At 37.0% G+C, this 17739-nt stretch overlaps 1 protein-coding gene across 2 annotated transcripts in view; it reads right to left on the bottom strand.

The window, feature by feature from the left end:
• Positions 1–17739, bottom strand: part of AFG1L (AFG1 like ATPase) — a 53571-nt gene that overhangs the window by 19519 nt on the left and 16313 nt on the right. For both annotated transcript variants that reach the window (XM_015858768.3, XM_085543655.1), the window contains exons 4-7: positions 17534–17635; positions 15092–15222; positions 10652–10751; positions 9144–9202 (exon numbers count right to left, since the gene is read on the bottom strand). In XM_015858768.3, the coding sequence (XP_015714254.2) occupies positions 9144–9202; positions 10652–10751; positions 15092–15222; positions 17534–17635 (392 nt within the window). The remainder of the gene's footprint in view (positions 1–9143; positions 9203–10651; positions 10752–15091; positions 15223–17533; positions 17636–17739) is intronic.

Raw genomic sequence — 17739 nt, forward strand, 5'->3', positions numbered from 1 at the left:
ATTTACTGCAGGATTTACTTTTAGCCTACTCTCCAATTTATCAGCAAGCAGCAATCACCAGCATGCTTCAAAACATGAAACTGGTCTGACCGGGACTTGTACTGAGAGAAGCATGAGAAATACATGCCATGCTTCCTCAGCTCCACTAGGAAACCACTCCAACAACTGCAGGCAAGCATGGCACAGATGCAGGACCTTCAAAGGGCTCCTCGCTTTATTCATGCTTAAAATTAGCCCTGTTAAAAAAAGAGTTTGCAACATGCCTGACTTTCTCCTATACGGATTCACAAGACTGCAGATGTACTTGTGGGGATGGGGAGGAGAAAGAATCATCAGGTATTTTGTGATGGATAAAAACTTGGTCCAAGCACTGTTGGTTGTGCACACAGTTGTCTTCCTGTTCACATGTTGCTGAAACAGTAGACTTCAAAGAAAATGTCAATGAATCCTCATAAGCACTATATGTGACCTCTGGGGTAATTAGCAATCATTCAAAAGCAACAACACTAAAATGTTCTATTCTTTATTACTGTCAGCTCTTGTCTTGATCAGCATTTTAATAAAGATGGTTCATTGCTAAGACAGTTTCATGAATCAGTCATAATTACATTTTGACATGCAGTGAATAGTAAAGCAAAACTAAATATCACTTCATCAACCTTTCTAACCTTTATGCAAGTATTAACTGTAAATAATTTTTACACAATCTTACAACAGAAAATCTGCATATTTCTTAGCTTTGTACATACTGTACCCTAACTGAATTTGCTGTGACCTACACCTGAAAAAAAAAATTAATCCTACAATCAGACATAATTACTTAGCATGATATTCAGGTGTTGCCTTTCACAGACCAAATCAACTTCAAGTACAAAAGCCTACCTGATCCATAAAAATAGTGCAGTGTTGTAAGGAGTTAACTGTTTTTTTTTACTCCTTTTTGCCCTGTTCTTCCCTACCTGCAATAAGGAAATACAGGGAATTGCTGCAATAGCCTTGGACAGCACTGCTTGATTCAATTTTAAACTCTGAAGAAAAGGATAATTTCAAAATGCGGCTAAGTATACTGCATGATGTCAATAAAACCAATACTTTGGATGATTTTACATTTTATTTGTGAATTGTTTTTAAATGGACTTAAAGCACAAAGATCTGGGAAGTCAAATATTGACTCATAGAATTTTTTAAATGAATCTTTACCTTATATCTGTGACAAGAATGCATTAAGCTGAAGAGTTCCGCATAGATAATATTTAGAGTTAAAATTAATTCAGTAGAAGTTGTGCAAGTTTACATTACAGCCCTCAAAACTTTTAACAACTAAGAAAGCCCGCTATTCTTGCTACCACTAGGAACATAAGACCCATTGTAGGACTTTTCAATAACTTATTTTAACAACTATCTATAAATCAGCTACCCCCTAAGAAGAGGAAAAATAGACAATTAACTTGTAAAATAACAGCGCATGAATAAAGACAGAGACTCTTAAAATGTACTGTTACATGAATAGTATTTCAGATATTCAGACAAAAGTGAAAGAATTCAGGCGGTACAGATGTGGCAGCTCTGAGTAGGAGACAAGTAGTCTCTCCTTTTTCCAGGCAAGGAAGAGAATAATGGCAAACAGCAAACTTCCAGCCCAGCGTTACCCTGAACGGCTTTCTTCATTTCACATTGCTTAGGAAAAAAGAAAAGTGCCCTTGCAGACTAAATATAAATTAAAAAACAAGAAAGATTGTATAAAATGTGGTTCTGCTAAAAAGCCACCATGACTGTAACTTTCAATCTTCTAATAAACGAGCCGTGCTGTCTTGTGAAAAGCAAACTGCCAGGAGTTCACTCCGGATTTCTAGCACAATGTTTCACCAGCTAAGGGTCAAATTCACCCCTACTACATGTATTTCACTCGAATGACACCCCAACGTTATTTGTCTCCATTTCTTTTTATTTTTGCTCTTGTTTTTCTTCCTAACGTTTGATTTGTATTTCTTTTCCCAGTCTTAGCCTTTGCTCCTGCCAGAGCTGTTGGCAGGCAGGGGGAAAAAAAAATAAAGTACTGATTTGAGAAACTGGATCTCTCCGAATAAGGAGAAAAAACCGCGATTAAGGTCTAAACAAAGGCTAAAGATGGCTTACGCTTAGCTCTGATGAGGTCCACTACCTCATTACCAACAACTGAAAACTTCTGATGCATTTTGTTTCAAGAGAATCCAAAAGTCCTTGCTGTAAAGCAGGCTGGGGGGTGCGGAGTCCATTCACTCTTTCTGTATCACGACCATTATGCGAGAAGTATAAAACACTGCCTTTATGCTGCCAAACCACAATGACTCTTCTTACATCAAAGCATTTTCACCACTAGGGGTTTTTTTCTCTGAAATTTATTCAAGCCGAGGGCAGGGAGACAACAATTCATACACGCTAATTACACCTAATTATCTATTCCTTTTTTTTTCCTTTTTTTTTTTTTTTTCCACCAGCTCCGGCCAGTGTTATTTGCTATCTGGGTTTCTCACAACCTCCCCTTGCCCTGTCCATCCAGCTCAACAGTAAAGTCTTTGAAGAAAACAGTCGTGGCTTCTTAGAATTTTAACAATATAAGGTTCGACTCAAATTAAATTATTCTATTATTAGTTTTGACACATTTATGTGTTAAATATGAAGGCCTCTCGGTTAATTTGGCAAATTCCTCACATCTCTTCGTGGCTAGAATCGCTGGTAACACCCTCTTGTAGGAGCTTCTCCTCATGCTTTCTTTTCATGATCTAAATGAAATGTTTATTGGATTAAAGTTCTTCTCTGCAGACCTCCACGGTGGCCTGTGACAAAGAGCTTAAAAGCTTTATTAATTGGCTCGGGCTTTTGAGGGGGAGGCAGGACCTCATTTCACATTACATCACAAGCAAATAAAACTGCCACGTGTAATTAGACTAATTTACCCTGATACAGCAGGAATCAGTGATTCCATATCTACGATAGGCTCTGGTTTACTCATTTTATTCGAAGAGCAAAGAAACCAAGGAAGAATTTGGGAAATAACATGTAAAGGAAATAAGAAGGAGGAGGGCCCTGCATGGAGCTACGATAGGAAATATTTTATCCTCAGATAAAGTTTTGGTCTGTCTCTACACAAGCCATCTAGGAGCGAGCCCAGGCATGTGTGTATAAGGCAGTCACGGAAAGTAAACAAACAGCTGCTTAGTAATAGGGAGAAAGCGCCAAGGCAGTAGGTACTTCATAAAAAGCAGAAGTGCTTTAAGCTACAGAATTCAAGTAACCCTTGAGTTTAAACTTAAAACAGACTTTATCAGAGGCTGATAACCTCTAATTCGACACACCTTGCTTTCTAAACACAACGCTTTTTCAGTTCAGTCTCACAAATTTACCACACAAATTACCCATAAATGACTCTGATGTTCAGCACAGAAGTACTTGCAATCATGCTATATTTTCTATTTTTACATGTTTAATTAGGTACACTTCACAAAAGATGAATGCTTCTATTACTCGCTGAGGGAGAGAGAACAAGAACAAATGCTCCTTCTACTTAGGAGTTTGCTTGGTTACATACTAAGAAGGGAAACAAAAGGCCTAACATCTTCAGTAATGAAAAAGTCAATTGATAGGCGAAGCCATCACAATATCAAAGGATTAATCCCAGCAATCCTGACTCAGGTGACAGTTCACAGGGGTCAGAGTGGCTGACACTGACCTCAAAAGCAGGTTTTAACTATTCAACATACTGAAAGCTGCTGGGCTATCACACCATTAGAATGGAACAAACTGACAAATCAATTTCATCAATGAGATGACTTTTTTTTTTTAAATGAGCAGATCCGCCACTCAACAAATCCCTGTATTTCCAGCACAGATGGTTGGACAAAAGCTGAAAGCACAATCAAAGAAATTTTATATCTACCAAACGCCTTTGTACAAAGCTAACTCGCGCCAGTTCCCTTAGGGACAGCTCAAAATGTTTCACATATTTTCACCTGTTTCATGTAAGTTACTGGAAAGTGAAAACAGTTTTCCATCTCTCCATTTTATTGCTTTGGAAGAGAGAGTACATTTTAACTAAAGCTCACCAGAGCAGATAAAAATGTCAACAAGTAATCACCAACCCAATCTGAGACAACTAATAAACACAACATAGCATGTACAGATGCTGCCTTCTATTTGAAAGGTGTTTACCATGCTTGCTGTTAACAGCCATTGTAACCAAACAGTTGGAAAGAAATCATGAAATGAAATTAACCATAGGAAGCTAACAGTAATTTCCTATCCTACTAAAACCAGACTTCTGGTTGCTTCTTTACCTTCAGTTCAAGCAATACAGGTAACCAAAGCCAGCTTGCTTTTATTGTTACTATTATATTAAATCTGTACTTTTAAAAAGTATACTCAGGCTATCAAAGCTCCTAAAGCCTCCTGACTTTGAGTTGGGACTCTGTGAAGTTTCAGTTCTATTCCAGCAAGAAAATCTGACAGTGTGGTACGTATTCAGTATTTTGACTTGGCCTGATGCTTTAAAACTTTTTACTACAGCTCCATGAAATCTCTGCAAATACAAGAACCACCAGTTTAAAATCTTAGTTGATATGCAGCTAACTATTTGAGGGAGTATTTGCTTGAAAAAGCAACTGAATTAGAAGTAGGATTCCCAAGCAGTGAATGGTTGATGTAAATATCTTCATTAAACGTCTATAAAAACTAAACTCACCAAATTACTGCCAAACCAGTAAAATTAAATTTCACTTTTTCTTCTCTGAAAAGCCTTGTGTCTGATTTTCCATCAAGTTGTTAAGGGTGCATGGCTTTATTTGTAAACCAATGTTAACATGTTGAGAAAGTGTTCAGATTTTCATATTGCTTTAAACTAATAACATTGGAAGCATTTCTGCTCCAAGCACTTGATCAAAGTAACCAGTACACAACGTTTTCTTGTCAAGAACTGCCTTTATAAAAAATCACTAAGGAGTTCCATGCACTTCAAAATTCTCAGTAAGAGATGCCGCAAGATTAAAAGCTCAATCAGAAGGGACTGAATCTAATTGCAATTATAGAATTAAAAGATTTTTCCTTCCTAATACTTATCTCTGAAAAGCTGTATTTTTAACAAAATTGCATAGGCTGGAGAAGCACTCCTATCTGCTGCAGAATCTAAGCCCCTCTACATAGAATGTTCCGTCCCAAAGAATTTCAGCCACAACAAACCAATCAACTGGGAGTATTTCCCTATCTAAGAAAACTACAACTCTAAGCTACAGCGTGAAATAATCAGCAAAAATTTAGATCCCAGGCTATATAGGATTTTAAAAGATCAGGACATAGGAATAAATGCCGATTGCAGAGAGGACCATGTGTTGAACTGCAGGTTCAGGCTATCGGACCTGCACCTTTCACGTGGGCCTAAAAATAAGTTACCAATTGCAATCCCCACTGTAGGTATGCAGCAATTATGTGCCCCCAGCAGTCTACCTTCTAGAAGAACAACGTGAAGAACCTTTGTGAGATACATTTTCCATAAACCACTGTTTCTCCGTTGTGTTTATCACACAGAAATTGGCTTACGAGAAACAGGAACCCAAATACAGATACAAGAACTATGTAATCTGAATATAATGAAATCCAAACAAACAAGCTACCTAAACCACTTCCTAAAGACACACATGGAATTCTGAACAGCTGAGGAAGCTCTTCCATGCAGTAACATCAATGTAGTGACAAAAGATACAGGGGTACATGATGCAGATTGTGTGCATCTGGAGGAGGCCTAAATCTGCACATCACAACCAGAAGATTGGTTTCTTTATTACAAGAGCCTGGATATGTAACGATCATCAGATAAAAACTTACTTTAAAATGCATTCAATTCATGTGTTTTCTAATGTCTGCTTCTAACGTGCTGAATTCTGAAAGACTCAGAAATTTTATTATTGTTTTTAATGACTTGTCATTACCCTTCCGATTTCCAACTAAGGTCAGAGAAACATTTGTTGATATTCTTCACCTGATCTGCTTTTCAAGCATTATGTTTTGGGACAGAATCATATTATTTTGGTAACACTTACTGAACGCTTATGTTAAAGGCAGGTATATTTAGAGTTGTATTAAAACACAGAGGGAGGAAAAAAACAAGCAACTTCTGAGTAGAATACCTAAACTTCATTTCTCCTGTCACTCATTATTATGGTAATGCCTGCGCATCTCTCCTTTATGTTGTGAAACTTATTTCTTTTCACATTACTCCATCCCCAGTTGCAGCTCTAAACCAGTGCAGCAATCATTAGGGTTTCTGTCAGCACCATATCCACAAGGTCCTTTCGAAACATTTATTCTCCCAGTCCTAATGAGACATTCCATATTCTATTCTTTTTCTTCTGCTAGCCAAAGGAAAAGCAAAAGCAAACTACAGATAAGCATGCACGGTAGATATTCATTAAGTCTGATCATAACTGAAATAAAAGAGCTTTACATTCATCAAGGTAGAAAACTAAGAGATAACCAGGAAAAATACATAGAAAAGGTGGGTTAACAGCAAGGAAAAGAAAGATTTGTCATAGATGTTGACTGAGAATGATGCTGCATTTCAAAAAGCAAATGTATGTAAAATTATTACTCTTCCTGAAAATGTTCTACAACTACAACCTATTGTACATCTATTAGTCAGCTACAAAATAAGCCCTTTTCAAGAATCTAAAGTGGTTGCATAGTTGTTCTCTTGATTTTATATTTCTTTCTATTTTAAAGCAATCCTGTTAAGAACCACTTTCAGCGGTAACGTCCCTTGGTTTATACACAGCCATTCTAAGATATGTAGGGCTGTGTATGTCAGTGGCATACCAACTTTGGAACATCGTAATTGTTCAGATGTCAACATCAGATAGGGTTTTCAAAGGTGCTTCGGCAATTAAGTAATCTCATGATTCCAGCATGCCCCACTGAAAGTCCAAGGCACTTAACTACCTCACTGCTGACCACCTTAGCAGAGATATCCATATAATAAATGTAAAATGACCACGAGAATAATACTGTGTCACTGTTACAGGAATTACTATGTCACACGACAGTAAGAAAGACCCATCCAAACAAATTCTGCTGCTTCAGCCAATAAGGCACTTTTTCTTTACTAAATGTCCTATTCTAGAACTGTGTCTGTTCTTGAAAGGAAAAATTTCTTTTTGCCTTATGTTCAATTATTTTTAATCCAAGCATATACATCCCATCTGGAAACTACAGGGGCTGCTCCAAAAGTAATGCCTCCTATTTCATTACATTGGCCCATGATGTCAGAGGTAGATGTTGAAGATATGGCAGTAGAGGCTGAATACTCCCATTAATATCCCATTACACACTGTTGCCACATGAGGTGGCGGGTGGTGCATTTCAGCTGTGGCAACAGTGATGTGAAATACAAGCCATGCTCCAATGGCTATGCACAACTGTCACACCACAAAATGAAGAGCATCTTGATCAGCTCATCCATGCAAATCAGCAGATTATGACCAGGGAACTGTGTACAGACTGAATATTGGCTTCAATGCATTGGAAATGACATTGGTTGTGGTGCTGGAATATCGTAAAATTTGTGCTGAGTAGGTCCCACAAATGCTCACACAGGAACCGAAAGAACACTGTATGCAAGTTTGTCAGGATCTACTGAACCAATGAGGCTGATGGTGACAGTTTCCTGGAGTATATCATTAGCAGTGACAAGACATGGTATCATCATTGCAAGCCGGAGTGAAAACAGTAGTCCACGGAGTAGTGACATATGAATTCCCTACCAAAGTTCAAGATGCAGCTCTCAGTGGGTAAAGTGAAGTGTAATGTCTGTTGAGATAGGAAGAAGATTATTCTTTGGGATTATTCTTTGGGAGAAGATCCTGATGGACAGTCGACTGAATATGAGCCAGCAGTGTGCCCAGGTGGCCGAGAAGGCCAATGGCATCCTGGCTTGTATCAGGAATGGTGTGGTGAGCAGGACTAGGGAAGTCATCCTGCCCCTGTACTCAGCGTTGGTGAGGCCTCACCTTGAGAACTGTGTTCAGCTTTGGGCACCTCAGCACAGAAAGGACATGGAGGTGCTGGAGCAGGTCCAAAGAAGGGCAACGAGGCTTGTGAAGGGCTTAGAGAATCAGCCCTATGAGGAGCTACTGAGGGAACTGGCACTGTTTAATCTGTGGAAAAGGAGGCTGAGGGAAGATCTTATTGCTCTCTTCCAATACCTGAAAGATGCTTACAGTGAGAGTGAGCTTGGTCTCTTCTTACTGGTGACAGGATAAGGGGAAATGGCCTCAAGTTGCACCAGGGTAACTTTAGGTTGGATATCAGGAAAAATTTCTTCACAGAAAGGGTTGTTAAGCACTGGAATGGGTTCCCCAGGGAGGTGGTTGAGTCACCATCCCTGGATGTGTTTAAGAGCCATTTGGACGTGGTGCTCAGGGACATGATTTAGTGGAGGGTTGTTAGTTAGGTCATGGTTGAACTTGATGATCTTTAAAGCCGTTTCCAACCTGAGTGATTCTATGATTGTATGATTCCTGAAACCTGAACAAACCAACAACTCTGACCACAGTGTCACAGTGCTAACTAAGCTGAAGTCTTGAACTTAGAGAATCTGACCAGAGAATACAAACTTTTTCTTGCAACATGATAATACAAGGCCCTGCACCACTATGAAGACCACAGAGAACACTGTCAATCTTGGCTGGACTGTCATACCGCACCTATCGTATAGACCAGATATGGTGTTTTCTGACTTCCATCTGTTCAGGATGATGACAGATGGACTATGTGGGCAACATTTTCCAAACAACAATGCCATCACTGCAGTTGTGAAACAGTGGGTCACCTCCACAGGTGCAGATTTTTTATGAGCGCGGCATGCAGGCTTTTGTTCATTGCTGGCAAAAATGCACAGCTTGTGATGGCAACTATGTTGAAAAACAGCGTTTTGTATTTGAGAATTTGCTCTAACAAATAGTGCTATCTATCCTGCTCTTTGTATCTGTTATTTCCATGGAAATAAGCAGGAGGCATTACTTTCAGAGCAGCCTAAGTAGTATCAAAGCAATCCCATCCAAATCAAATTGATTAATACAGCAGGCAAAATTGAAAAGCATTTATAAAGTGATTCTCCTTACCTTCAGCACAGCAATGAATGGTACAAAATTAGCTCTCTGAAGACCGTTTTTATAGAGATCTGAAAGAAAGGAAATCAGTACCAGTTTTGCTACTTAGTCTTAATAACAATGTGAGCTTGTCTTTTAGACTTGCAAATAAAACTGTGTTGCTAGAGCGATAAGGAACAAAAGTGAAAAAAGGAAAGCTGAAATTGATTTCTGTTCTCTTACTATAATGAAAATTCATGACATTCTCAAGTAAGAAAGGAACCATCCTTAGAAAGTCTGGAAAAGGTACAGAGTAAAAGATGAGACATCTCTAATGAGATAACTGATTTTAGCAGAAGAAATAAGGTCTCTGTTTAAAATAAAGATACAAAAATAATTTTTAATGCTCAAAATAAACTGTTATAAGGCTGTCACTATAGAAGTGCTAAATATAAATTATTGGGTAGAAAGGAAAGACTCAGATTAAACTGAAAATAAGCAATTTGTATTTAAAAAGTTAGCATAATTCTTTTGCAGTGTACTTTGGTAAACTTTAACCTTTAGCAATTCTACCAGGTACACTCTTTTTTCCAAAGGGACAAGAGCAGACCTCTATAAGGCAAAAACAAATAAACAAAAAACACCCTTATGCACAGTTGCTCAAAATATCTTTTTAAAGACAAAAAATATTGCAATGATTCTCTTTTACCTTATTTATTTGGGTAGAAAAAGTAACTGGTACTTAGTTAATGCTGTAACATTTTAGTATGCTCTGCAAATATTTGCTATTAATCTGTATTGTTTATTGTCATAAAAGTTGCATAGAAATCATGCATTATGCTATCTACTAATGCTATGCTATAACAAAATACTATATATATGGTACACTATGATGTAAAAAAAAAAAAAAAAAAGAATACAATTATTGCTTGATTAAAACCCATGCAGATTTGAGGGCTTGTAGAAGGATATATCTAGTCACACTCTAAAAATGCTGTTAGAAATGGAAATATCTGTCCATCTAAGTACCTCCTAACGAATACCCTCAAACTAGGCTGTGGAAATGGTATCTTAAAAAAGGGCCATGCTCCTCCCCTGAGTTGGTGTAGAAGGCCTGCAGTTTGCTAATTACAAACTAGTAGAGAAACAGTCTCAAATTCACCCCTCTTCTACTGGGCATGATCGTTTCCTGCCCTGGAAACTCCCAAACAGAAGCAATATTTCACCCATCCCCATTCCTAAATACCCTCCCCACACTGATTTGGATAAAGTACGGAAAATCAAAAACCACAGAAGGACAAGGGAAAGAGGAGGTAAGAAGTTCAGAATGAGGAAAGAAAGGAGTAAGATTTAGCGAAAAACCATTCTTCCTTAAGAATACACACAAAAACAACCCAAACAACGTGAGAAATTGGACTATCTTCGATTTTTGAAGGCTAGTGAGTTCATCAGTAGTAAATATTATATCATTCTTACAAGATCGTTTATAAGATGCTGAGATTAATTGTACTGGTTAATAGCAGTAGCATGTTTGTTTTTACCTTCTGGCGGCCTGTTAGATGTTGCCACAACGACAACCCCATTTTGGAACAAGTTTTCAAAAAGCTGCTTCAGAATCATGGCATCAGCAATGTCAGTGACCTGCGGAAGACAACACATTTGTTTTGTCTTGCTTTCAGCTTCTGCCGCAATAGAATTGCAAGTGGCTTTATAGCTAGGAAAAATGCTTGTTAGTGAAAGCCATGGAGAAAGATTCTAATTATTGCTTGGTGAGAAAAAATAAAAGGGATAATTAATAAGCAGTGAATGTACCGCAGCCTTTCAAAACTTGCCTGCTTTTTATTACAGAACTCCACCATATCTTTACCAATTGCTAAATGATTCCATGTTAACTTCTATTATAAAACTACAGGTGGGAAACACAGAAAAACAGATCTAAACATTTAAGAGGCCTAATCAATTGGAAACAACATGAAAAAAAGAAAAACCAGAAAACAAAGACAATACACACCGGCTGTTTTACATTTCTATCACCTTTGAGGCAAAGGTTTGCAGAGGTGAATTTAAATGGCCGTGAGACTTCAGAAATAAAGACAAGTAGCCAACTATACATAATCAGCTGCTGTTGAAAATAGAATGATATGACATAGATACTATTGTGTGATTGTTGCAAAAAACAATTCAACAGATGGCCCATCACAAAAATAAGCAATTTCATTGTTCTTTTTAAGTGCCTTCTATTACTGTCCATGAATAATCAAAAGGCACGGCAGTCACTTCCAGCACAGTCAGCCTCTTCTAACCTTCAGGCAGAAAACACGAACAAAAAATAAAAAGGGGTGGGACAGGATATACTGAAATCATTAAAAAAAAAAAAACAAAAAAAAACTTAAATGATAAGCAATAAAGTAAAATGTCTTTAAATATCCAAGTTTAGCTGAACTAACTTGTTTTACAGTATCAAGAAATAAAAGGAATGCCAAACAGCAACCACTCAGCACAAATGAGAGAAGAAAAAGCACATAACATCGTTACAGCAGCAATTTATATTTTGCAGGTGTTCAGCAGCTGAAATCAGTGGTCCTAGGAAGTAAATCACCTTGACTATCACTAAGCTCTTGTCTCTTCCGCCTTCCCCTTCACTATAATATAGACACTTGTTGCATTTTGACTTACCACAGACCCCAGTTCTGGGGAAATAAAAAGGTGGCGGTCTGCTGGCTGTTATATGTACTCATTACAGATCAACGCACTGCTTTTGCCAGTTTAGATATGAACATAATGGAATGGTAATGCAAGATATAGAAAGACTGATCAGACTGATCAGTTATTCTAAGTACACTAATTTTTGACTTTAAAAAGAATGCATGCAAGAAATTAATACATGCATTTTAGGGGGTAAATGAATTTGTTGGCTATTAGGTTTGCTTTGTGATGCAAGTTTAAAAAAGGCATGTTATCAATTATGTTTTTAACAAACTTGTGTTCAAAAAACACTCCAAGGCACACTGCCTTTATGAAACAAAACTGGAAGGATGTTAGTGCTTGCGTGACAGAAAACAATGACTACAATTCCCTTATTAATGAGAACTGTTGTTTGATGATGAATTCCGGTGTTCTCGGTTTACTACAAAAGAAAACCAAACTCCTTCAGCTCTGTCAAAAAGTCAGAGCCATTTTGAGAAATAGAATGCAAATTTAAATTCTTTTGAACTAACAGAGCTTTGGTAAGGGAAGAATTCTACCAGGCAAAGGAACCAGCTGACAATAACTTAAACACTATCATATCTCACATTTTTTTCCCCTATCCAGCATTCCTTACAACATGGAACAGAAGCAAAGGCTACAAATGACCACTAAGAAGTGCCCGGTAATGGAGAGAATGAAGACATTTCATTAACATTTAGGAGAAATAAATGTTATGACCCAGTGCTGCTTTCCACTATGGCTCACTTACATGAATTAAAAAACATATAAAAAGCACATCACTAAGAGTTAATTTACATGTGTAAGTGCTCAAGACTCAGTCATCCACTGATTGGTATAGTTCCACGTAATGAATGATAAACATAAGCATGCATTACCAGTAATTAGTATTAGCACAAAAATAAGAGGCTAATTTTTATTAGAGGCTTTTAATAGCATGCAGGTTATGTTAGTACAAACTCCCTAAACTGCAGCTTGCTTAAGTCCAAATGGTACTGATAGTTTATAAATACTGACACTGTGACCACTCAGCACAAGAATGGATTCCATTTTCATTATCAATACTAAATGCCACAGGTTACAGTCCCATAGCAAAATCAGAGCTTCTGACTACAGATGTACAGTTACCTGATCACTAAACAGTGACTAGCCTCATCATATTGGGCAATGTCTGCGTTTTGAAACATGAAAATTATAGTTACAGATGGATTCATTCTCTGAGGTTTATTTTCTGTTGCTGTTTTTCACGTGAGGACATGTTTTTAGAATGGCTAAAAGAAAAGGCTCTAGCATTTGTAGCACACGGATTCACAGATTCTAGCACAAATTCAGTGCCTTCTGCACACTCCCATAAAGCTTCGACTTCTCTTCAGTAGGCAGAGTCTGAGTAGCATCTCATGCTACAGAAGATCAGCTAAGAAATCTATGGATTCTGACCATTAGTGCATCAGAAACAAATAATTTCATTAAAAATATCACATAAGAATGCAGAGTCCAAGAGATATACTTTGAAATATATTTCTTTATCATTTTCCCAACTGCGATCCACAGCTGAAGCGGTTGCTGTACCTCGACCAAGTCAGCAGGGGGAGCAGACAAACAATTTGAAAACAAAATCGCCAGTCTCTCTTCTTGGAATACAGCGAGATGACAGACAATATGTAAATCCAGAATAACAGTATGTGAAAGCAGTGGGCATTTATAAAGAAAAGCAGGTGTTTGAACTTAATACGTGGTGCTACTGATAGCAAAGATGCCTCTGTGAAACCTTCCAAATGATACGTCACGAGTACCTCGCTTCTGCCTACCCCACTCCAAATCTTCCCACTTCTGCATAGTGTAAACACAACTGTCTCTGTATTTTATTTCATTCTGTGAGTTTTGAAAGCCCACTGTTCTAGCTCCGCTAGATAAAAAAAAAAAAAAAAAAAAAAAAATCTTAAATGATCAAATATCAGCATTTGAAATAAGGGAAAAAAACATTGTTAAAAAGCTGATGATGAAAACATACACCATCAAAATTCAAATTGAAACCATGCACTACTAAATCTATGAATGATTTCACAAGTTGTTCTCATGTGCAAGCACACAACTTGAAAAGATGAATAAGTCTTTGACAAGAAGAAAGAAGGGTGTGTTCACTATACATATCTCCTCACCTGTCTCCTCCTTGAACTGGTAGCACCAGATATCAAGTGTATTGATGGGTATAGGCAGACAAGCCCAACTGCACGTATGCCAATGAACTATTCAGAATTCACATTTTTTCTTTTCTTTTTTAAGAGAAATCCATGAGAATTGCAGCTAGAATTTACATTTCCTCTTAAACTTGGTTGTTATAAGTTTTACCACAAAGTCAAAAGCAAAGAACAAAACAAAACCACAGTCTGCTGCTCAGCTGAGAGCCAGGCAATGAACTTAGGCATAATGATTTGAATCAGCTCCTGATAAAGTTAACATATCTTAGATTAGGTACTCTAACAAAACACAGCTAATAACTGAGAAGTTCTTTTAACATGCTGAAACCCTGCAAAAATATAACTCAAATACAACTTTTTATCAAACATTTTCAACTGAGATTGCAGTGACTCCACACATGCTGAAACCACAGGGTTATCCCTTCCTGCAAAATGCAGAAGTAACAAAACAAAAACACCTACACGAATGGCTGCAAAAATCCCCGTCACGGGAACCTATCATAAACCTTTCTTAGTGCACAAGCTACATGTAGTACCTGGGAGATCAAAATTGTTCTGTCCACTTCAGTTACATATTAAGAGTGTAATACAGAAAATTTACAGTTAATTGATTATTCTTTTACTGGTGGTGACTTGAGCAACATGGACCTATTCTCTTCTTCCCCTGTAGTTTTTCTGAACTGATTTCTGAACTGAGAGAATTGAGCTTCTCTAGAAAAATTGTAAAGCAACTCTATGCTTAAATTTGTGACATGTCCTTAAAACAGAATTCACAAGTCACATAAAACAAATGAAACAACCAAGTAGTTTGTGCAAAGATGCATTTAATCACTTCATTTTTTTACATTTCATATTTAATTCAATACAATTTTCTCTGAAGTAGATTATGCCAACCTAACCTGACACTGACATGCCAAAGGCTCCAGTAACTCTAAGAAGGAATGCAGATTAAAATTGAAATATTATTCCTATATGCTTAATGACAGTGAAACCATTTTGTTCCACTCTATGAGACACAGAAAAGACCAGGCACACGAAGTTTCCCTTGAAACCAAGGAGTAATCTCTGATTTCTTACCTGAAATTCATCAAAACATAAGAGACACGCTTCTTCACTTATTTCCTCTGCTACTGGTGCAATTGGGTCGTATGACTTGGCCATAAGTCCTGGCTTTCTCTTAGGCAAGCTCTGCTTAAGGCGATGTATTCCTGAGTAGATAAAAAGTAAGCGAATAAAGTATTTCCTATGTCTTTTTCTAAAATACAGAAAACAAAATTATTTAGCTATCAGGAAAAACAAACAAACAAACGCACTTCAAATTTCATCTAAATCTGAGAGGGCAAAACTACTAAGTTTGCGACCACATCCAGGCAACTAGTAAAACCACACAGACTCCGTGATTTATATTTTCTCGCTTAGAAATAAGTAAAATAAAGAACTTTGAACCCTTGAACACTCACACCAAACACTTATATTTTGTTTTAAAAGCTGATACAAATTACAGTTTTATCTTGCTCCAATTCGTGAGCTTAAGCTGCAGTTTCACTTCACAATTTGGCATTTTGTGACTTAATCTTCTGAATATGAAAAACCCTCACAGTTTCCAAATCCATGGCACAGCTCTGTGTATTGCCTGGTTTGGAGATATACTTAGAATGCACTGAGTTACAAGAACTCAGACAAAGCAATACAATTATATTTTACAATGTAAATAAGATAACGCTGAAATATCAAATAAGGTTATTAAATACATACTTTAAAATGTCATGGACTGCATTCCATCTGCCTAGGCAAAGATGTTTGGCAAACCAAGGTCCTACAGCAAGAAGCTGGCTTTGTTAAAAATATACTGTAGTACAAACAACAAGAAATGGAAACATAAAATCTCAACAGTGACCCAGTGACGACAGGAAAAAGGGCAGTCAAAAGGGCAGAGCTTCTTTACGCCAATGACAGCTTTCCAAGGAAAATGCTGCTGTCACAATATTTGTAAATTGTAGCATTGCACATTACCAATTTCACAGTATTTTAAAGACATACATTTTAGAAACAGAAGCAGCTTTTAAAATACCTATATTCCATGTAGCACAAAGCACCTTGTTCATTCTGTCAGAAAATAAAGCTGAAACTTCACCTTCCTTCTATTTTACCAAAATTGCTGAGTTTACCAACCCAGAACATCTCTCATTCTTGTTGGCATTTATAGCTCGTTTACTTACGGCTTATTCAAATTACACAGATCAAATTTATCTTTACACACAACTGTTAAGAAACAGTTTACACAATGCTCTTTTTTAGGAATTGCACAATCAATTCTTTGATATAGATTTGTCTGTAACAGTGCTTTAGGAAACAAATTACTACGTGTTATATGGTACGTCACTGTTATAGCCACTGCTATTATCCAAATTAATTAGTTTTTCTTTTCCCTCTGTCATGAGAGAGTTCCATTACCATTTATTTTTGTGATCATTTTCTGTTACTAGATACAATCTAATAGATACAATCTTTATTAACCTATTCCCACAAACAAATTAGCTTATGCTCTTTTTTTTCTCCTTAATTAAAGCACCAAATGAGAGAAGATGCATTATCTCATATTTTGTACGTTTTAACCATTTCCTATTCTTTTTACGCCATTTGTCTTGCATTCTTATGATCCAGTTTCAGAAGGACCACGTTTATCACTGTGAGTTGACCCTTCCCAACTGAAAGGATATCTCAAAACAGTGAGTGAACGAGAAGGCCAATTTTGGATTACCTATAAGTTATCTTCTTATTCCCCACGCACACATGCTCTCTTCACTCAATTGAACTTTCTTTTGGTGTGTATGGACCATTCCATGACAACCTATTCCTTAGCGACAAATCAACAAATACTAAGTGCTATTTAAACTCAAAGCAGAACATAGAAAGAGCTATTTTGTTTTTCATAAAAACTAAACTCTTCCCATACTGAGGTGAAAAGAAATATGGAGCCAGTGTAGTTGGAATAATGAATGAATGTGACGACATGTACTGCACAGATCTTGGAAGAATTAGTCTATTTCTCTGAAGCACTAACTTTATTGTCTCCACATCATGATCCAGTGAAGAAAACCATGATATTACACTTGCATCTGTCTGTCCTTTGTTTCTGACATCATCATGTTACTTTGTACAATATTATTCTATTTCAGCAGGTGCTTTCTTTAGATTGCAGCAGAGTAGTTAACCAGAGAATATTTAGATAACGATTTAATCCTAAATATACATGAAGTCTTCTATACAATCAGGCATGCAGAACATTAGAGTATTTGAAAAGATACTTGAGAAATAGCATACAGTTAGCACCTAATCTGGTATGACAAACAATGCCCAAATCTTATGATTTACTCATTTTTTTGTTATTTCATTTGTTTAAAAACTTAAAGAAAATTACACTGTATGATGTATAATACACATATGAGAATGAGTCAGGCTTTTTCATAGTTAATAGCTTTTCTAACAACTCTTGTAAATATCAGTATCTTCACTTACTCTGGTGCACATCCAGCATGAAGCCATGAAAATGGACTCTCTTTTTCTTTTCTACTTCCAAGTGAGAATAGAACATGTCCATCACCATTGTCTTCCCTGTGCCTTCAAACAGAAAAGTAACAAACAAAAAACAAACCATCCAACAGGTAGTTAATTTAAGAACAGTTACTTACATACTGATTACAATAATGATAGTTCATTAGCTT

The sequence above is a fragment of the Coturnix japonica genome, chromosome 3 (genome assembly GCF_054131305.1).
Source record: "Coturnix japonica strain WE chromosome 3, WE-NBRP24, whole genome shotgun sequence".
In the NCBI taxonomy this organism is placed as follows: Eukaryota; Metazoa; Chordata; class Aves; order Galliformes; family Phasianidae; genus Coturnix; species Coturnix japonica.